Below are 22429 nucleotides of genomic sequence, written 5' to 3'. Positions count from 1 at the left end.
TTTAGAAAAAAAAACAAAAAACTTTTTTTTTCTAATCTGTCATGTGGTCTGCTGGGAAACCACATGACAGACCAGCAGGACGGAGCCGGAGGCTCCTGCGCGGACAAGTAAGTCGGGGAGGGGGGGGGGGAGGTGAGCAGAGGGGGGATACACAAACTTACCACATCTGTAGGCAGTGCTGCGCATGATACAGATGTAACAGCGCATGCGCAGCACTGTTTCCAGATGCGATAAGGTAGTGTAGGCAGGGAAAAGTATCTATTTCCCGAAAAGCTGTCATCGCAAAAATGACAGCTTTTCGGAATAGATACTTATGGAGAGGTGGAATGATGAATTCCACCTATAATTAGGTAGAACTCCATGCGAGTTCTAAACCTAATTATCTCTAGAGAATTTTTAGGTTTAATGAATAGGCCCCAGAGTGAGTTAGTGTTATGTCAGTTATCCAACCACACTGTGATACTGCCCTGCACGAGTTACATCCTATTTCTAGATGTCAGGTTGAATATGATTACTAATGTATCAAAGGGGCAGTTACAGTGAAAATGCTCTATACTGTGGTCCTCGAAAACCGAAAGAAATATTGTTTTTGGTTCTTGACACAATAGGGATTAATGTTTCTACAAGAAGGATGCGTTCTGGCTGCGCAGCATGAGATATTGATCCCACGCTCACGGCATTGGGAGGTGGAGGATTTAGAAAGCGATATTGGGAAATACACCTATGTAAAGACACTGGATAGATCGTGTGGTTGGAGCTATAAACAAGTAATAATTAGTGATACAATACTAGGGCTTTAGTGGCACATTTGGAGAAAAGAATTGCCGTATTGCTGTAGGTCAGGAAAACTAGGTGGAACAGTACAGTACACGCAGGATATATACAGCGTAGGTACAGAATCGGGCCTAGCTTTGGGGAAAGGCTGCTTAGGCCTGAGCACCCGGTGACAGAAATGCAGGTGGGGACATGCTTTGAGTATCATACTATAGTTATACAGTAGGTTTTATAATTTTCTTCATTTCATATGTGCCAGTCTGGCCATGAGTATTTACTGGTGGAATGTAATGACTTTATTTACATGCATTCAGATGGGTTGTGATAGCGTTCGGGAGTCTGGGGCTCAGCGGAGGTAGGTTAGGGGGAAAGGACCAATGGTTGGAGCACATTCATTCTTCCCAACTGTCCCGATCTAGGGTGGAAAGTTGGGAGATATCTTCCATTCACTGCTGTTCCTCAAAGCAGACTGTTGGCGCAGAGATGTAACAAGAACCTGCCGATGCCGCCTGTGGCACTGAAGGGGTACTCTTAGGAGAGGGGAAGGTGGCTGGGGTAGGCCCGGGACTTTGAAAGTGCTGGACATACCCCTACGATGTGTGGCCACACCCCCTTGGTGGTTATGGGCCACGTTAAAGGTGTAGCTTTACGAAAACTTCAAAGAAGGAAACGTGGAGGTGCATCCCCATGGTAACCAATCAGACTCTTGCTATGATTCATCTAGTACATTCAAGATAAATGATAGCTATAATCTAATTAGACTTTATGGGCAACAGCACCAAATTTCTTTCTAACAAGTTTAAGTAAAGTTACCCCAAAATGCCTGAGTTCCTCACTGATGATTAGGTTGTGCCCTCACAAACAATGGCTGAGCCCACAAAATGGCTGCCTCGGCTGTATCTAGGCAACGACTACACTGTTAATGGCTACAATATTTTTGAATCTGTAAACTTTATGTTACATTGACAAACTTCTTCCTTTCATCTGCTGTAACATGCAGCCACATACACATGCATCTGCAACTATTATAAAAATTTCCTGGACAAAAGGAGTGACGTGTAGTTTAGCTAGAATTTGCCTTTAAAGAACAAACGAAAACCCTGGTTTGCCAAGCCAAAGCTAATAAACCCGTAGCTTTAAATCATGCAATCTGATATGTAAACCCCCCTGCCCTTTGTCATCACAAGCATTCGCTTTCCCTAAGCTCCAGGAAGACGTGTACATTAATCAAAAATCAACAAAGAACACTTATCCGACACTGGCATGAGCACATCCAGACCTCCATCAAGATGACAGCTAAAGTGTGCATTGGGGCTGTAATTACTGCACAGAAAGTTGTTTCTATGTTAACCGAGATAATGAAGTGAGTGAAAATTCGTGGCAGGGAATCTGAGGAAAACAGGAGCAGGGAGACTGGTGTCTGTCCCAGAAGGCCATCTTGCGACATAATTGCCGTGCAGTTGCAAGGGTCCTTACCGATAATTGACCAGAAAATGATTAAGTCATCATCAAATCGCTTCTGCTTGTGAGAGTTCAAACATGTACTTAACCTATCCAAGAATTATATTTTCGCTGTGTGTGTCTGTTCTGTCTCTATCCAGCCTTGCGGGGAACCTGATTAAAAAGACAACTGAAGGACCCCGGTTATCTGATCTTCTGGTCGCCGATCGCGGCAGGACTTAAACCCATTACGACTTGCTGAACTTGGGAGTCCTTTTTCCATTTTATCTGAGCATTAAAAAGTACGCTGTCCAAATTTCCAGACGCTGAGATAAGGACGACAGGACACCCCCCCACCCTCCCCTATTTTTTAATTCTTTTAAAAAGAAGAAACAAAACATTACAAAATGATAGCGGCCTGTGCACTGGGGAATGAAAATCGCTTTGACATGGAGATTAGGCTCCTGTATTGTTACAAGACATTGTCTCGCATGGACTGGGAGAACTGTAGGGAAGAATAATAATAATAAAATAGGCTTTTTTTTCTTCTCCAGAAAGGATGTGAATGACCTAACGAGGGCGATTAGAAGTGAGCGAGCGCGCCAACATTTAGCAACAGGCCGTAAGGAAAAATATTTAACTTTTTTGTTAAACCAGGGTATGACGGGGGATACAGAGCAGATACAACATGGGCAGAAGCAGTAGGGAAGCGCTACAAATTGGGACAGCTGAAAGACTTGTAACACCAGTCTCTTGTGTGTGTTACATTGCTCTTTTTCTGGATATCTTGAGGGGGGGATGTAGTCTGGAAGCAGACGGTCTAAATGCCGACCACCGACTTCCAAACTCTCTTATCCCGGCGTGGTACTAATGACAGGTGTCGAAAATTCGACGCCTAAGTCCCCCCAAGAGCCCTAGGTGTAGGGCTCAAGGGGGGACAGGGTTAGGCACCGCACTTGGAGGGTTAGGTTTAGGCTAGGGAAAGGGGGGTTTAGGGTTAGGCACCCCGGGGGGGAGGTTAGGGTTAGGCACCCCCCGGGGTACTTAGGTTTAGGCAGCGGGGAAGGGGGAATAGGTACCCCTAAGGGAGGGTTAGGGTTAGGGGGTGGAATTAGGTTAGCGATACTTACCTTAGGGGCGATCGGGATCTTCACCCTTGCCGGGCTGCCGCTGTCGGGATTTGAACCATGTGGCCGGCGGTAATACCTACTACACCCTATGAGAGTGACATAAAGGTTGAGATACCAAGTTTTGATGACCCGAGATGCCCCATTTTCCAGCAGAAAGCTGTTATCTGGGTTTCTGAGCAAAATGCAACTTTTCGGGGATGTTAGATCAAAGGTGTGAGATGGAGATGAGCATTAAAGAAGGCGGGCCAGGGGTGAAGGGAGATAGCCAGACTCAGGGAAGGAGAAATCAATTTTGTGAGAATGACCAAAGAGAGAAGAGGGTTAGAAGAACTAAATCTCAAGTGTCAGTGGTTATGGGGAAGAGTTTGTTCAGAGTCCAGTCCGGGCATCAGACTTTGCAGGGGCACGAAACTAAAACAATCTGTTAGTTTTGCTTTGTAGGCGTTAAAATATGAAGACGCCGATAAAATCATTGTTAAAAACAGAAATAGGTCATTTTAATTATCCTTGTGTATTCAGGCTCACATGTCTGTAGGGGAGCCTTACCCACCATTATAATAGTAAATAACTTTATCCAATCTGTTGATGCATGCAATCACTACTACATATGACAGCAATTGATAGTGCTTGCTTTCTCAGTGCAAACTCACAAAATATATTAATATGGAAAAAGCCTTACATATTACCAAGGTCCGGTGTGCAGTACATAACATAACCAGCTAATTAGTGATAACATGGCCACCTACTGTACTGTGCAACGCAGCACTGAGAAAACCTACAGGCATAACAGGAGCTGTACAGTATAGGGGCATTTATAAGTACAAATTAGACGTACAGTATGTCCAAATTGTTATTTGCGGATTGTAACAATGGGAAAAAGTGTCTGCAGCCAATTGAATGAACAACCTAAGCAGTTTTAATATTGTGTGATACAGGGAATAATGTTTTTATCAATCAGTACTTTATGGAGCTGATTTAAATAGACGCCAGTCGGCCATATATTGCTCATCGCGGACTAAACACCCTGCGGCCGTGACTCCATTACAAATCCGCGTTAACACGTATCTGGATGGGAGGTAATGCAGCTTTTAGTTTTCTACTCCAGAGTCCAGACTAAGAGAGAGGAAGGGAAAAATCCTTATGTTAGGCCAAAAATGTCAGGACACAGTGCAGTACTCCTAGGAAGGGAGGTAGCCAATAGATGACACCACAACGTAGACGGCTACATAGATTAGGGATAGGGGGACAGTACCAGAACGCTGCTCTGTTAGATGACTCCGCCGGAAGTGACAGTCACATGACTGCTGAGGACCCGGAAGAAGCCGCTGGGCCACTAGGGACAATATGTCGCCATTCTAATATGTCTATATTTCATTAGTGTCAACATGGTCAATGTCGACAGTATGACCATGTCGTCGTTCTCATGTCAACACATCATACCGCACCTCCCCCTAGGACACCCGTCCCAATGGCCAATAAAAACGTGGCACTTATCATCTAAAAAGCAGAAATATGGGTGTAATGATGTGGGACAGGTATGTTAGGTGTTGCAGTGATGGGAAATGGGGTTTTGAACTTGCAGATGAGATTTCCAAGTGTTTTTTTCAACTTAAAAAAAAAAAATCACTATAGAGATACATTTTAATGCACCCCAAAATGCTATAGACCAGGGATATTCAACATGCGTTCCTCCAGTTGCTGTGGAACTACAGATCCTAGCACGCCCTTCCACAGTTTTAGCATACCCAATTAGCGAAGTTGGCAGTCGGCACGCTGCATGTTGAACACCCCTCCTCTAGGCACTTTAATCTGCTGTAATATACTTGCTGGTTAGGATTTTTCCATCATTCAAATTGCAAAAATCACCCGTTTTCCAGCCTCTAATACTTTGCTTATGGCGGCTAACAGCCTCCTACACTGTCCTGTTATCTTACAGTATTTGGCAATTTTAGGTAGCGCACTAATTAATGTGCGACATCCACAACTTGCTATTTGTAACTGAATTGTAAAGGAACTGGGAGGCAGCTTCATGAAAATATCCTGCAAAATGCGCATTAACCCGCGAGCCCAGGGCACAGAACCCGCGGCTGATTGAATTGGAGCCCCTACATGTTATATAGAGGGCAGATATGCCGCACTTCTGGAAACACAATGTAATAAATACACTGTGATATCCTTAGCATCTAAAATAAAGAGAAATATAAATAGAGGGGAAGTAAAGTGAGTAATGTACCACACAACCATGCTTTGCCAGTGCAGAGCGATAGCTGCGTGTTTTACAAATGTGTGTCACAGCTATAGATTTTTTTGACATACAGTATTTTAATTTTAAACACGAGCTGTCACCACCTTCATCGTGGTTCTTACAACCCTTTTACTGTGTTGCGGGCCCTGTTTTAGAACTAAAAGATGAAAATAAATTATGACATGATCAATTTTTTATACTTAAGTGACAATAGAGCGTTCTGCCAGTGGCTGTGTGTCGCTGTACTTTCTGCAGAAGTGTAAATAATGGAGCATTTTTCTTTCATTTTCCTAAGTGTTTGTTATTCTCTTTTGTCTTCCAGAGAGAGAGGGAAAGAAGGAACAATTGTTCTAAAGAGACAGGCGAAGACATCTGTAGTGCACTAATGCGCCAGTGTTAAAATGAATCACAATTAAACAGAGCCTGTGTTTCCACCCCGCAAGAGTCACTGTGACTGAGCCTTTCCCACGGCACAAGGTACCCACAATGTAAGGGAAACTTCTCAATTAGTCAAAACTAATCAGCATGTTGGACATAATATAATCATTTTTTTTTTTATAATGGAGATGCTAACAACTCTGGATTAAATGATGCTAAAGTTACAAATCCCTTTCTTATATGCCTTTGCCTACTCTCTGGCTTCCTTCTGTGCTTTTCACCAAAGCCGTTATACAATCGGACACAGGGCCTGATCCAGACCTGCTCGCAAGCGCTATGCGCTCGCAAGCGGGTCGATGGTGGCCCAGTGCGCACGTGCGGCGTGCGTGCGCAAAAAGCAACCGAAACAGAGCAGTTTCACACTTAAAGGCAATGCAAATATATCTACCCAGATACTGCAGTATAAAGGCATTGTTGCACATGATCAGTTTGAGCTAGACAGACCATGCAATGTTATTAGTGAAAGTGGCAAGGTAGGATGAACAAACCAAGTTGGAAATGGAACAAATAACCTGTTTATATTGAACAATGGGCCTGATTCAGACCCACTCGCGAGCGGCTGTACGCTCGCAAGTGGGTCGATGGTCTGCACTGAGCATGCGCACGACGGAGGGAGCTCCGTCGTGCGCATGCGCCAGACACGACGAGCGAAGGACTTTCCTTCGCTCGTTGTGTCCGATCAAAGGGGGCGTGCTGTCAATGTTGATTGACAGCACGCCCCCTTTGGTGGGCGTGCCGGGGGCGTGCCTCCCTGACGGGGGCGTTCCCACGGGAACGCCTCCCGTCAGAAGCCGGCCCACTGACATCACTAGTGATGTCAGTGGGAGTGATTTTGGCTCTGATAGAGCCAAAATCACTCCGGAGCTTGCGGTTGAAAACCTCAACCGCAGGCTCCGGCTCGCAATTTCGATGGTCGCGATGGTCACGACCATCGCGGCCATCAAAATGCACGCTCGTATAGCCTGTGGGTGGTGACCCACAGCTATACGAGCGTCCAGGAGGACGCTCCATGAAAAAGGAGCCCGGCCCTCATGCAGAGCGTGCGCTCTGCTCAGAGCGTACGGCTCTGAATGAGGGCCAATGTTTTATGTTAGCGTATGGTTTACTTTAGTCAGTGTATGTTTTCAAAAATGAAAGATATTTTGCTCAAACTGAGTTTGCAAAGACAAAACACAATCATTTATACGGGATTGGAAAAGATAAAACAGGGTACGGCTGTCTTTCTCCATCGCTCAACGTGGGGTTAAAAGTTGCAAACAAAAAGTATGGTGGTCACTCACGTCAGCTTAATGACATAGCACAGGTGCTTGTACAGGGCGGGGTTTACACTGAGCCACAGAGAAAGAAAGATTCCCTCCAGAACACTGCAGCAATATCAACAAAAATACTTGTATCCTACATGATAATAGAGATTCAGAGGTATTGGTTACATACATTTACAAATATATGAATAAGCGCCAGGTCATCGTCAAGGCCCCTCTATACTGGCGTCCCTAACATTAAGGGGTTCACGTCCGAGGCGCAAGGCACCCCAAAAAATTCCAGCCAAGGACCATCCCCAGGGCATCACACGTAAAGGGGAAAGAAGGTGAAAGTGAAGTGTAAAGTATAGATGTGTAAAGATGTGTAAGCTCTCGGCTTATACATGTGCTGTTATTATACAGTACATTAATTTGTAATTATATGACCCAGAGTGGGTGCTACTATTAGGTAGCAATAATTATTTTGGGGTGAGCGTTTGGGCGTGGGGCCCCCGGAGTTGTTCTGGCTGGGCCTTTTTCAGGGCATCACCACTTAATTCACATAGATACTTTTTTATCACCTCTCTATTTGTTTATTATACCTCTTTTCCACCAAAAACCCAGGTCAGACCCATTTACACTGCAGCTTCGATCTGGGTTACTCCCAGGTCAGCGCTGTTCACACTGAACTCAGGTCTGCCCTGCTAAACCTGTGAGGTCATAAAAAGTGGGAGGTGAATGCCCCACAACCACCAATCAGCTCATTTTAGGCATGACCCAGGTTAGATAACCCGGGTTGAACCGTTTACACTGCACCATTACCCAGGTCCATCCTGGGTCCAACCCTGGTAGCTACCTGGGTTGGATTGCTGGGTCACTTGACCCAGGTTATTTTTCAGGGACCCTTTTACACTGAGCTGCGACCCGGGTAGACCCAGCAAAAACCCAGGTTTTTGCTCTGGTGTAAAAGGGGTATAATTCATGTAATTTTAGTTCTTCCTTATTTTATTAACACTTATTGATTATCTTTACACATCTATACTTTACACTTCACTATCACCTTCTTTAACGAACACCTCTGAATTTCTATTATCATGTAGGATTCAAGTATTTTTGTTGATATTGCTGAAGTGTGCTGGAGGGAATCTTCTTTTTTTTTTCTCTGTGGGTTAAAAGTTGTTTGTGCGACATCCTACGTAAGGAAAAGTGCAGAATTCAGGATGAATGTAGATTACTGCATAATATGAAGCAGTTACTTGCCCTTTAATGGAGTCAGAACTGCAGTATATATTACATTTCAGAGGGGATATAATGTATCTGTCAGCACACTAGATGCCTGTCATGTACAGGATACAGTTCGTAACCGTAGTCTTAACCTACAAATCCGTCAGCAATGTTGCACCTTCTTACATGCCCTCCCTGCACAGGTCCTCCTTCCCTCTTCCTCCCTAATACCCTCTTACTCACCCCTCCCAGGTAACTCTAATGCTTCCCCTCTTCCCTTTTCGGTGGTTTTGGTCACTGGACTTAGAGGGGCAATGATATTAACTACAATACATGCAGAAAATGTGGCGTCTTTGAAATGCCGTGCTTTGTATATTTAGTGCCAAGAAGAATATGTAATAATGTAGGTAGCGAACTGCAGCAGCTGCGGGAACTCCTGCGAACCTTCCTGTATTTTTAAAGTGGCAATCATTTAAATTTTTTTTAAATGATTGCTGCTTTAAAAATATGGGAAGACTTGCAGGAGTTCCAGCAGCTGCAGCTCGTTACCTATTACATACTCCCCTTGGCGCTAAACCTGCAGTCGCTACCTATTATATATTCTCCTTGGCGCTAAACCTGCAGGTCGCTACCTATTACATATTCTCCTTGGCGCTACACCTGCAGGTCGCTACCTGTTATATATTCTCCCCGGCGCTAAACCTGCAGCTCGCTACCTATTACATATTCTCCTTGGCGCTACACCTGCAGGTCGCTACCTATTACATATTCTCCTTGGCGCTAAACCTGCAGCTCGCTACCTATTACATATTCTCCGTGGAGCTAAACCTGCAGGTCGCTACCTATTACATATTCTCCTTGGCGCTACACCTGCAGGTCGCTACCTATTACATATTCTCCTTGGCGCTAAACCTGCAGCTCGCTACCTATTACATATTCTCCTTGGCGCTACACCTGCAGGACGCTCTTATCACTTTGCCATCCAAGGATAGCAGTGGCAGCCCACTGATTTTTCTTCTAAATATAAAAACTTTTTATTTTAACTGTTTTTTTTTTTTTAGGAGGGGGAAGGGGGGGTTGGAACTAGGAGCCCAAGTCCGGGCTTCCTGTGCCCAGCGCATGTATCGTATGATCTTTCTAAGCAGGGTCACGCATGTGCATATGGCTGGTGAAATGGTAATTTCAACTTTACCACTGTTAGCCAAAACCTTCCGGGGAGCTGAGTATCACTCGGTGGGTCCCGGTGACATTGTAGTAATAAGCTGTGGCCATAATGACGACAGAAAATCTTTGCTCTCGCTGCGTCTTTAAAAATAGAAGCCATAATCTAATCATGTGATGACTAGCCTCACTCACCTGGAATATTTCCCCATTAGCAACCAATATACTGTATGCTTTACACTGTGTCACCTTACTGCCTCCCTCCTGTCTCCTTTCTGATCTGTTTTCCACTAGATTGTAAGCTCTTTAGAGTAGCATTCTCATCTTGAGCAGTGCTGAAGGAGATGCTTGCAGATTAAAGATTAATCACTATAATAATACTTTTATATCATATTTAGGCTTTGCAAGCAAGTACTGTGTGGGAAGTCCGCAATCCACCTGAGTGACGGCTGACCTGTGCTAGCAAATAAATATCAGGGAACTCATATTATCCAAATTACTTCATCAATTGTTTCAACCTTTCCCCAGAGACTTATGGAATGTGCGCAGCTGAGAAGAGATACTTTCACGATAAGATTAACAGCAAACAATCTGATTTAAGGCAATCTTCCCTGCCTGAGAGTAACCTGTATATGCGCTACACAATGGGGCTGTTACATACGTATCTGCCCTCAATGCAGAATTACCCCCCAAGTTCTTGCACTTATTAATGGTAATTAACCACTTAGGGGTCGGGAAACAATTCTCTATACAGCAGAACCACAATGTCATAGGAAAAACATCATTTTATAGCACTTGTTATAAAGCGCGTCTCCACGCCGGGGGTATGGCTGAGGAGGGCAGAGAAGGTTTGGGAGAAGGCAAGATGCTGAGTGATATAAGATAAAGGGAGTCTTTATGCTCGGCCCCCCTGGTGCCTTTCTATCAAGATTTAATGAGGTTGAAGTTAGCAATTGTCACTGGGGCATTACAGAGGGAGTCACAGGGGAAAAGGGACTTGTCACAATGTGTACAAACACCCACTTTCACGTTTTAGCTATCCGTGTGCTATGCGTCCTCATCAAAGGCTTAATACAACGTTGTTTATGAGCAATATGTGTATTTATTTGTGTTTTGTATTATAATTATAGGAGTGTGTCTATAGCTTTGTGTCAGGGTGATTTAATGAAGCATTTAAGGCACGTGCAGCACAATATGTTATACAGAAGATGCTTTCGCATGTACGGGGGACTTGGCCTAAATCAATATGGCGGTTTAGTGGGAGTGGCTACATTTACCTACAGTGCCCCCTGCCTGCGCGACTTATGTGTGTGGGCCCTGAGGATGAAGGAAAATGATTTATTGATGAATATTAACCCTGTGGTTAGGTTCCATCTCACTGTAACTCCAGGGTGGAGGTAACGACATAACGTGTCATGGCCTGTTCAGGCACATTCATAAAACTGGTCTAATTAGAAGCCCCTCTCCTCCAATTTTATATTACATTGCATTGATGGAAACACGTAAAGTCTAACTTAACCACCACAGCTGTCACCCATGATTTACCATGCAAATATTTACAAAACATGCATTTTTATACACGTAGCCTACGTCCACACTAAGGGCCTGATTCAGAGCCGGACGCTATTTGAAAAGGGGGTGGCTATTCAAGTGAACCATTCGCTCTTTGCGGTCTGTTCACGCCTCCATGTCTGAACGAGCGAACAAAACTTGCGGTCGTTTTTTGGATAACTACGCCCCCTGGCCGCTCGCATTCTATGTCATGTCCGCTATTTATTAGATTAATCGAGTACATCGACCAGCGTATGAACTGCTCGCTATTCTTGTGGTTGGTTTTTCCTACCACAATCATGTGAGCAGTTCTGACTATAAAATAACCCAGTGACGTGGTCAATGACGCTGCTGTATTAATTATGCACACCCATAAAACGCCCGTTTTGACCTTTAAGCACGCCTGCGTTCGGATCTCCACTCCCCGTTTTCAAGCACCTTCCCCTGTTACCACCCACATACGCCTCCTCCTGTCACTCAAAATAGCAGGCATTCGCTATTTAGCGAACAAACGATTTTCGGCCGCACTTACTGGTTCGCGCATGCGTATTACAATCCGTACGCATGCGCAGTTGGGCAAACATCGCTCGGAACGAATGAGCGGCCGCTTATGAGCGGCTCTGAATCAGGCCCTAAGACAACAAGGAGATAGGTATACAAAGCCTGTTATCTGATTCTGAAACACTTCAATTGCTAATTGGTACCGTTTTTTTGTTGTACCTCGCCTATTTCTCCAATGGCACCAGTATGCAAATGAATGGGAGGAGACTCATTTAATGATCTTCTAATATTGAAACTATGGATTTGGAGCGAGGTTTTGGGGATAGCAAAGTGTATCATGTGACTGTTCTGCTGTATACAAATAGAAAGCGTCATCCTACAGTACAATCAGCAGGTGCCTTATTGTGTAACATGGAATTATGAGCGCCGTGATCTGCTCTCTTCATACAGTATGACTGTTGGGGTTATTTATGGAAACTGGTGCAAAGGAGGCATTGCCAATAGTAACAGCATCTTACTGCCATTTTCTACTGCAGCCTAATTGCAGTGCAGCGTGGTATTACTAAGATGCACAGTTACTTACTCTATTCTCAAATCTGAATCTGGCCCTAAGACCCTTCCTAATAAAATACAGAAAAGCAAGGACACAAATGAGACTCAACAATGAAGAAACTAAGAACAAATAAAAAATGAAACAACGCTGTATACCTATGATAAAGCGAATCATTGGAAATAACACGCTATATTCTGCATGTAGCCCGGCAATCAGATGTTTTCTAAAGTATTATTTTGAACATTTGTTGACTTATGAACACACAAGCGCAGCCCGAATGCAAATGCTGTGGACCTCATTCAGAGTCGGTCGAAGCGGCCGCTCGGTCGTACGCGAAAAGGGGCCGTATATGCAAATGATTCCCTCGCAAGTTGCGTCCCTAAGTTCGGATCGGTAGCTGGCCGACCAAGGGGAGGAAGCGGTCGGAAGACAAAAAAATACGCCCCCTTCTCGTACGCATTGCACGTCATCTCCGGGCATATAAGGATTAATCGAGACCATCGGGAACCATCGGAACTGGTCGTAGAGCTTAAGGTTGACCATACCCTCTCTTAAGCTCTACGATCATGTCAGTGTAAAAACCTCCCATGTCACATGTGCCATGACGCTACTTTGTTAATTATGCACTCCCATATACCGTATGCACTCCCACAAAACGCTGTTCGCATAATTAGGCACGCCTGCGTTCGGATCTCCACACCCCCGTTTTCAAGCACCTTCCCCTGTTACCACCCACAAACGCCTCCATCTGTCACTCAAACTACCGACCTGGCTGTGTTCAAGGAGAGAGAAATTTCTGATCGTAGCGGCTAGTTTGCGCACGCGCATTGCGAACTTTACGCATGCGCAGTATAGCGAACATCGGTGGCGTCCGACCGTGCGGCAGCTTCGACCAACTCTGAATGAGGTCCTGCGCCCTGCCCTAGGTTTAGCAGGTAGGCACATTTGCGGGTTAAGGTGTCGCAGCTGCAGTGGTGCCTCATAGCCCTGATTTTGATGGCGGTCGGCTCGTACATCCAGACTCGGGAGAAGTTGATAGAAGCTGTGATCTGGTGCCTCATGCAGCTGAGTCACCACTGCAGCAACTTTAGGGCGTCTTAGGAGGCGGGACGGAGGTTTGGGTGATCTAGTACTACAGAAGGGGATGTAGTTATCAGACTGGCGGACGACATGCCGCCGGTCCGAATCCCGACGCTGAAAGTCCGACATGGGACTTAAGATAGGCGTCAAAATACCAACGCCAATCTTAATCCCGATACCGGAATCCAGAAGGACGCCAGCCTGAACGATGTAAGTCTGCGGCGCCCTTAGCCGTGCAGGGGGTGGGGGGGAGGGAGTTTTAGGTTTAGGCAGCGTAGGGGGGCTAGGTTTTTGGGGAAGGGGCAAGGGTTAGGCACCCCTAGGGGGGAGGGTTAGGCACCACTGGGGGGGTAGGGTTAGGCACTAAGGGGGGAGACAGGTTTAGGCACTAACGGGGAGGATTAGGCTATAAAAAGGGAGAGTTAGGGGGAGAAGGTTAAGTATACCAACCATCGGGATGCTGCTGTTGGTATTTTGACAGGAGGCACCCCGACAGCCGGCATTATATACCCATTCCCTACAGAATAGCTAAAAAGGTCCAATGGGGGTTGTGGCTATGCCCACGGTATACTGTGTCCAAGCTCTGTGACATATGAAGAGGTATACTGATAGGGGGCCTTTCTTTCTGGGTGTAATTTATGCTCCTAAATTAGCAGCCACGTCAGAACGGAGATTTCCTTTTGTGGGAAATTAATGAAGGGGGTGGCACTCGCTAATTTCAAGGAATCTTCTGTATATGTTATAAATGCATTGTCTGATTTGTTTTGCAGTTCCTAAACAAGCTTATGGATAGTAACTGAGTGACTGTTTAAACAAAAGTGCACAGAGTGTAAATATATATTATGTGTCCGTTACGGGTTGAAATAAACTTTAAAATCTATGGAGTTAAAATAGGCAGGTGAACCCCCAATAGTGCATGCGTACTAACTGTGGGGGTCATTCAGACCCGGTCGTTAGCGCCGATGCGCTCGGACCGGGTCGATGGCCCCCCACAGAGCATGCACACGACGGCGCCGGCGTGCGCATGCGTGAGACCCGCTACGACCGACAGCGTCGGTCGTAGCGGGTCTCGATCCAAAGGGGGCGAGCTGTCGATGTTGATTGACAGCTCGCCCCGTTTGGAAGGCGGGCCGGGGGGGTGGCAGCCCAAACGGGGGCGTTCCCATGGTAACGCCTACCGTTTGGGGACGGCCCCACTGACATCACTAGTGATGTCAGTGGAGAGCTTCCGGCTCAGACAGAGCCAGAAGCTCTCCGGGGCTTACGACAAGGGAGACCCTACCCTAGGGTCTCGTCGTAAGCCCCGATGGTCGCGATGGTCTTGACCATCGCGACCATCACCTTAGGCGGTCGTAAGGCTGTGGGTGTTAACCCACAGCCTTACCACCGCAAAGGAGGACGTCTTGAAAATTCAAGAGGTCCTCCCCTCATTCAGACCGACCGCACGCTCTGTGCGACCGGCTCTGAATGAGGTCCAGTGTGTGGGTTTAATGTGGACAACTCTCCATAGAGATCTATGATCCTTATAGGGCTCCTGTGTAAACCTGTGTCGTCTCCTTCTACCTAAAGAAAGGACCATTCTGCAAAGACGCACATTTGGTTTGCCCTAAAATGCCTGCAAAAGAACTGACCGTGCAATCTGCCTGCATAACAAACAATACTCGCTGACAGTGCAAGGCTAATGCTTATTATACACTGTACATAAGACAGACGCAGAGTTGCAAAGTCACCGTGATTTTTGCGTTTCCCCTAATGGTTAAGCCTGCGTGCGGAGCACAAATGAAGAAGTGTTTGTTTCTTTTTAAAGCTCTGCAGTAATATAAAATTAGCGATTACAGATGACAGAAAAAGACAGGTGGCCGTGTCCCTATCATATCTGCTAAGCTGTATACAAACTTAATAAAGCTTTTAAGGCAGACATCTGCTTTAAGTTAAAAGTGCCTTTTATAATTTTATCATTGCGTCCATGTCAGGCTTCTGTGGCCCAGCCTCGTTTAAATAAATTGATGCTGCCACAGTTATGATGTCAAGATATTTCTTGCGTATATGATTCATAAAAGCAGCGTAGGCTTCTTGTAGCGTCCTCCGCACTGCGCAGCGCATCTAAGATCAGAGTAGGTGAAGGGGCTGCAGCGTGGTCTGCGTTGGTGGTCTCACTCTCCCATGGGGAAGAGCTGTGATTGTGATTCCTGTCTGATGGAACTTTTAGCAAAGGGCCTGATTCAGAGCCGGTCGCTATTTGCGCTCGCTCGTCCTGAAAAAAGGGGTGGCAATTCAAATGAACCGTTCGCTGTTTGCGGTCTGTTCACGCCTCTAGGTCTGAACGAGCGTACAAAACTTGCGGTCGTTTTTTGGGAAACTACGCCCCCTGGCCGCTCGTATCCTACGTCATGTCCGCTATTTATTAGATTAATCGAGTACATCGAACAGGGTATGAACTGCTCGCTATTCTTGTGGTTGGTTTTTGCTACCACAATCTTGCGAGCAGTTCTGGCTAGAAAATAACCCAGTGACGTGGTCAATGACGCTGCTGTTTTAATTATGCACACCCATAAAATGCCCGTTTTGACCTTTAAGCACGCCTGCGTTCTGATCTCCTCTCCCCGTTTTCAAGCACCTTCCCCCGTTACCACCCACATACGCCTCATTCTGTCACTCAAATTATCAGGCATTCGCTATTTTGCGAGCACATGAATTTCGGCCGCACTGACTGGTTCGCACATGCGTATAACGATCCGTACGCATGTGCAGTTGGGCAAACATCGCTCGGAGCGAACAAGCTGCTGCTTACGAGTGGCTCTGAATCAAGGCCAAAGTTAGCAGAATTCAGAGTTCCTTAGGCACCGTGATTAGTGGTCGTTAGATTAGTAAATTGAGGCGTTAGTGGAAGCACAATGGGGGTGGAATTTCGGTGGCATATGAGGTAAATGGGGGGCCCTCAGTCAAATGTGAGGAGTGAAGGAGACCTTGAAGTACATGTTGGATCTGTGGCCATCTGGGTTTATTTTGTGGCAAGTGATGATATTTGGGGTATGGGAGACCTTCTGTGGCAACTGGGGCTGGGAGGGAACATATGAGACAAGGGGAAGGTCTGAGAGGCATGTGGGGACATTTTGGGTTGGGCGAATGGCTGATGTCAGGGGGCCACATACAAGTCTATCAGGCTACCATCACAGGTCTAAAGGCTTGTCTATAAACATGGTGTTTTATTTTTTTTATTCTAGAGCATTATTAGAGATAAGGACATTTTTTTTTTTTTTTTTAGATTTAGACAAAGTTCAGGAAGAGTAAGAATGACACGCGCCATTTCTCACTCCGCGAATGAGCAAAGCCAACTAAACGCATCGATGTGTCTAGGTGGATTTTTGGCTTAAATCCTACAGAATCATATCAAGAAAGATAAATAGGTGGGTTACTAACGTACCAGGGGCACGCTACACTAATTGCTAGGAAGCAGCGCCTAGGTGGATGAGCCCCAGAGACTTGATGGTCTCTGCAGGTGAAAGAAAAAATGGGATCAGCATCTGAACACAACATTACATTTAATCTAAGTGTAGGTAGGCATGTTTTAATAGTTAAATAATGCAGAATCTTATATTGTATGGTTACCATGACAGAGAGGACATACTGGGAATGGATGTGTCATGTGATTGGCTCACATCCTACCCAGGTGTGCCCTGATGCCACCCAGCCCTCAGCCGATCGTGATAAATTGCGCAATTCAGCTGGGGATTTCCAGGAGTGTTCAATGGCTGTCATAGAACTATCGTCTCCAATTATGTAACCCATCTGCTGTTCTATTAAGAAATCAAACAGAGACAGGTGGCATCCCATATATTATTGGGGGCATTACAGGGCTGATCTTTCATCCGTCCACTACCAGAGGTTACGTTCTGCCAGACTCTACAGGTCTCAATCCCACACTCGCACTTTTTATAGTCGTCGCAACTGAATTTTGTGTGTTCAAACCGAATAATTCTGTTGGCTTACGGCTAAATGAATGTTTACGGCGCTAGACAGATAATGATACCACAGGCGTAATTGAAAACCCGACCGAACTTAAAAGTTGTTAACACAAATTCAAGTCAATGGGAAGAAATAATTACTTGCGTCCCAAAAAAAAAAAAAAAAGTAATGAATAAAAAAAAAAAAAAACTCCCAAAAAAACAGGAGGGCCTGATATTGTGTAGATTGCGGGGGCATGCAGCTGGAAGTCATCGCCTTTCATAGCCTCATTTGAATAATGTGCCCTGAATATGTCACTCTGTTCATCCTCCTTATGCTCCGTGTAGACGACATCGACAACAAATTAAGTTGTAAATAAGAGACAATCAACACTTTTGTTTTCTCAGCAGCGAGTGCAGGGGGGAACGTCAGAGTGTGGTTGTGCTCTGCAGAACGGGAAAGTGCCACGCTACTGACTGCTGATGTCAGCACAAGTATGGGAAAGCTGAGCGCCCGGGACAATTAGAGGGACCTTCACGCAGCGCTCTGTGGCTCTAGACATTTATTAGGGCTTCCTTAGATTGTATCAGGATTATGACTTGGAATGCTAAACATGTCTTTATTTGGACACGTTGAGGATACAATGGCGTTTTATTCCCGCCTGTCAGCATAGGCAGTAACATTGTACAACAGGGATGGGAAAGGAGACACCATCTGGAGGCGTAATTTGAACAATTAATTATTATTATTTGAAAACAAAACAAAAAAAAACAACACAACAGGACCGGGTTTGGCGTTATAAAGAGCTTCAGGAGCTGCTACGTATAAAATCGAAGTTATCGGATGAGATTTACAAGTATATGTGGGACATTTCAGGAGATTGTCAAATCAAAGACATTTTCCTTGTTTTTCTAAGCACAAAAGATTCCCGTTAAACGAGTCTTTGGATGGCGCCGCAGTTAGCCTAAAATGGCAGAGAGGTGCGTTCTGCAGCTTGCGGGCTGTATATAACACTGTTTACAAGATATTACCAAACAACTGTAGCCCTTATATGTATGTGGTTTTATATCATTTATACCCTTCACGGCCGTAAAATGCACTTACATAGTGGAAATATTGGCGTTTTAGGGCTCCTGAACCGTTAATGAGCTCATTTGAGCAGGTGCGTAGTAGCACAAGAAGGGCGTCTAACCCAACCTACTTTACCTCTATATTTCCCAAATAATCTATTGACAGTATTACAAATGTACGTATTCAGGTGTTCCTAGGGCACAAATAATGGCTGCTGCTGCCTCCACTGTGTGTGGACAACTGGAACACCAGAATAAATTTTGAGGGGTGCCTGCCATTTTGTACACACACAGTGGAGGCATCGGGAGCCATTTTGTGGGCTGCGCTGACATTCACACGCTGACATTGGCTCAGGCCACAAAATGACGGCCTTTGCTGCAAAATTTCAACCTATCAAATTAAGCAGAAGACTGGAATGTGCGAACAGGCATCTGTAAGTACTGTGTATATATATATATATATATATATATATATATATATATATAATATGATAAATGAGCCCCTCAAAACAGCACGGGATTAATGGAGCAATATCGTATCGTTTTATAAATCTAGGTCAAAATCTTAAACAATTGTGGATTTGGGACGTAAGCTTGAAAAGCCTTTAGTAATTGCAAATGGGTTTATATTTAAATCATATTGGCACAAACCAGAATTTATTGTTAAAATCATTATTAAAAACAATAACGTAATGTGTTATATTTACCAAGCAGTAGCAAACTCTCCGCAATTATAAAATATTTTATTACTTCATAGCTTTTTTTTTATATACACAAAAATCTTTGAAGCCACCCAAAACATACAATGATATCACCAATAGTGTAATACTGGGAGATGCTAGTAAGAGACAGCTACTTTGCCTGAGATTTATGGTATAGTTATTAAAACTTGCACATACTGTACCAACCAATCAGATTCAAGCAATCATTTTTTTTATAACATTTTAGATAAATGATAGCAATAATCTGTATGGTTGCCATGTTCAACTGTTATATATTTTTATTTGACAGAAGTAGTATAGTAAGTGCTCCTAACTTACATGAGGTCTTACCTTCACATCCGAGAAGTATGTTTTCAGCATGTTGGAACTTGGGTAGCGTGTGTAGAAAAACATCAGTTTGGCCTTTTTCAAGTGATTTGGAGACAGACCTTCCTGCATGTAGAATTGCGCTAGTCAAGGAAAACGTCTTGTAAAGATAGACAAGCGTGTCAACGACAGTCATCTGAAAACCATTTATAACAGGTACAAAACATTACCTACTTCCAAAGCAGTGTGTTGTCCAACAGTAACTACTTAGCCACTTGGGGGCGCTGTTCCTGGGCTTTGTATCGTGTCCAGGAATATCTTATCTGATACCCGCTGTCAGCCTGGTATAACTGCATTTATTATATTATATCACATGATAAACCATTGCTCCATCCACTGTATGGTACATTTAATAGAACAAATCCTGTAACTACTATAATCTACAACCATAATATCACCCTAAATAACTGGAAACATACTGTGAGCTTACTAACACACATCCTGCGGGGAAATCTGATATATACTGTACGTTGCAGAAGAAATGTCCACTTTCCTGATTAACTGCACAGAGACAGGGAACGGATACGTCCCGTTACACCTTACCTCAATACGCCATATGTCACGTGCGTGAGACGCCAGGCGCTGTGCGACTCTGCTTGCGCCAAGCATCTTTTATGCGTTTTATTCACACGCACTGATTATTTAGTTATGTGGCACTTGTATAGCTATGTGCGAGTGAGTCTGTAAACGCAGCACAGCGGAGCTTGGTGTGGAACGAAGCTGCATCTGCTGCACCGTAGCACCTCCTATACAGATTAAGACTCAGTCGCACAAAGATATACAAGTGTCGCATATCACATTAATCAGCGCAGTCTCCGGGTGCGTCTCAGTCTCATAGTTTTGTGACTAGGATGCTAAAGAGACGCTCGGCACAAGCAGAGTGACATGGGACCTGGCACACCGAGAGGGGCTGTTTAGCATGACTGCAGTATGAAACAAATACATTTTATATTACTGGTATCATAACAAATAAATAAACATATACATATATACAGCACGTTTATACAGGGCCGAAACTAGGAGTTTCGTTACCCAGGGCAAGGCAGTAATTTGGCGCTCCCCCTCCCCCATTATGTCACGTACAGTGATGCCCCTTACACCACTATGCCACACAGTAATGCCCCTTATACATAATGCCACACACAGTAATGCCTTATACATTATGTCACACATAGTAATGCCCCTTATTCATAATGCCACACACAGTGCCACTTATACATTGCCACACACAGTAATGACCCTTATACATTATGTCACACATAGTAATGCCCCTTATTCATAATGCCACACACAGTGCCACTTGTACATTATGCCACACACAGTAATGCCCCTTATTCATAATGCCACACACAGTGCCACTTATACATTGCCACATACAGTATGGCGCTTATACATTATGTCACACACAGTAATGCTCCTTATACATAATGCCACACAGTAATTCCCCTTACACATTATGCCACACACAGTCATGCCCATTATACACTATGCCACACACAGTAATGCCCCTTACACATTATGCCACACACAGTAATGCCCGTTATAAATTATGCCACAAACAGAAATGCCCCTAATACATAATGCCACACAAAGTTAATGCCCCTAACACCATTATGGCCCCCACCCCACAGTCTCTTACCTCATCCCCCTCCTCCGACTGAAGCCTAGCAGGTGTACAATTGCAGCCGCATGCCTGCCCCACAGTCCTTCCTTTAGAGAAATATAGTGCCCACTGCCGTCATTCTAATGTGGCACCTGTCGCGAGCCAATTGGAGCTCTGGCGATTAGCTGCTATTCCACGAGCTCCGATTGGCTCGCGACCGGTATCACAAGTGGCCACATTAGGATTAGAATGACGACAGAGGTCGGCACTGTGTCTCTCAAGGGCTGCAGGTGCACGGCTTCAAATCCACACCTGCTGCCACCTGGCCCCCCTCAGCGGCACTCGCATCCCCTTAAATTCTGCTCCCCCAGTTAACAATATATATTATTAAATATTGTGCATGGCTGCTTCTCTGCTACAAATGTGTCCCCATACATCTTACTTCCTAGCACGTTATACAGCTCTTCTAGTTGCGCCATGCCGTGGCGTGATTCGGTAGCGCGGAGTGTCTTTTCATGTGGCTTTTTACCTTCAAATGCGTCTTATTCTTAAAGTGATGCAAATAGGACGCAGAAGTAGCTTCAGCTGATTAAAATGATAAGCGGCATGCCTATATTCTGTGTGTGACTGCGGGTGTAACTGCATGCGAAATGCTACGACACAGCGTCAGCGACTGTGTCTGCAGGTGTAACACTGTGACGTAGCGTTTCACATGCAGATACTGTACACCCGCATACGCACACAGAATATAGGCATGCCGCATATCATTTTAATCAGCTGAAGCTGCTTCTGCATCCTATTCGCATTTGAAGGTAAAAAGTCACACGTAAATCATACGGCGCTTATGCGTTATGTTTAATGCGACTTGTAGCGCACGGAGGTAAGATGTATGTGGACACATCTGTACTTAATAAAATAAAAAAATATATATAGATCACTATTAGCCGGACTAACCGCGACCCTTCAGGTCTCCTCATTTCCCTCCAGCACGTCTTGGCAATATGCGAGCGCTGTAAGCCGGGCTGCTTAGGGCACATCTGTGCCACAGACTGGGCCCGGCTATTGCCTCAGCAAAGTAATGACTTTATAATTTATCAGAGATGAAGATGCATGTGCAGAGAATCAATGTACCCCCCCAAGGTCAATTACTGCAGGTCCTCTCCCTACTGCGTTCCCTGGTTACTTCTACACACTATCAGTAAGGAGATGAGATCAAGCTGAACTCTTTGGCAGACTTTGTGGGGACACCAAAGATTCTGCGGCCTATGTACCTCTAGGACTGTACCCTATAAATATATTTAGGGCTATAGGTCATATAATTCAGAGATATGTATCCTTTTATTTTTACTGGAAAATGTATAATATATACAGGTTTCATATATTGT

General features: G+C 44.8%; 1 protein-coding gene across 1 annotated transcript in view; it reads right to left on the bottom strand.

The window, feature by feature from the left end:
• The window catches only part of PROX1 (prospero homeobox 1), a 113089-nt gene that overhangs the window by 33944 nt on the left and 56716 nt on the right, over positions 1-22429 (bottom strand). Inside the window, exon 3 of the mRNA XM_088481047.1 lies at positions 19406-19524. Within this exon, the coding sequence (XP_088337173.1) occupies positions 19406-19524 (119 nt within the window). The remainder of the gene's footprint in view (positions 1-19405; positions 19525-22429) is intronic.

Source organism: Taudactylus pleione, unplaced genomic scaffold, assembly GCF_031769625.1.
Source record: "Taudactylus pleione unplaced genomic scaffold, aTauple2 ptg000261l, whole genome shotgun sequence".
Lineage (NCBI taxonomy): Eukaryota > Metazoa > Chordata > Amphibia > Anura > Myobatrachidae > Taudactylus > Taudactylus pleione.
Note: the sequence above shows the minus strand (reverse complement) of the source record. Positions and strands in the feature narration are given on the sequence as shown.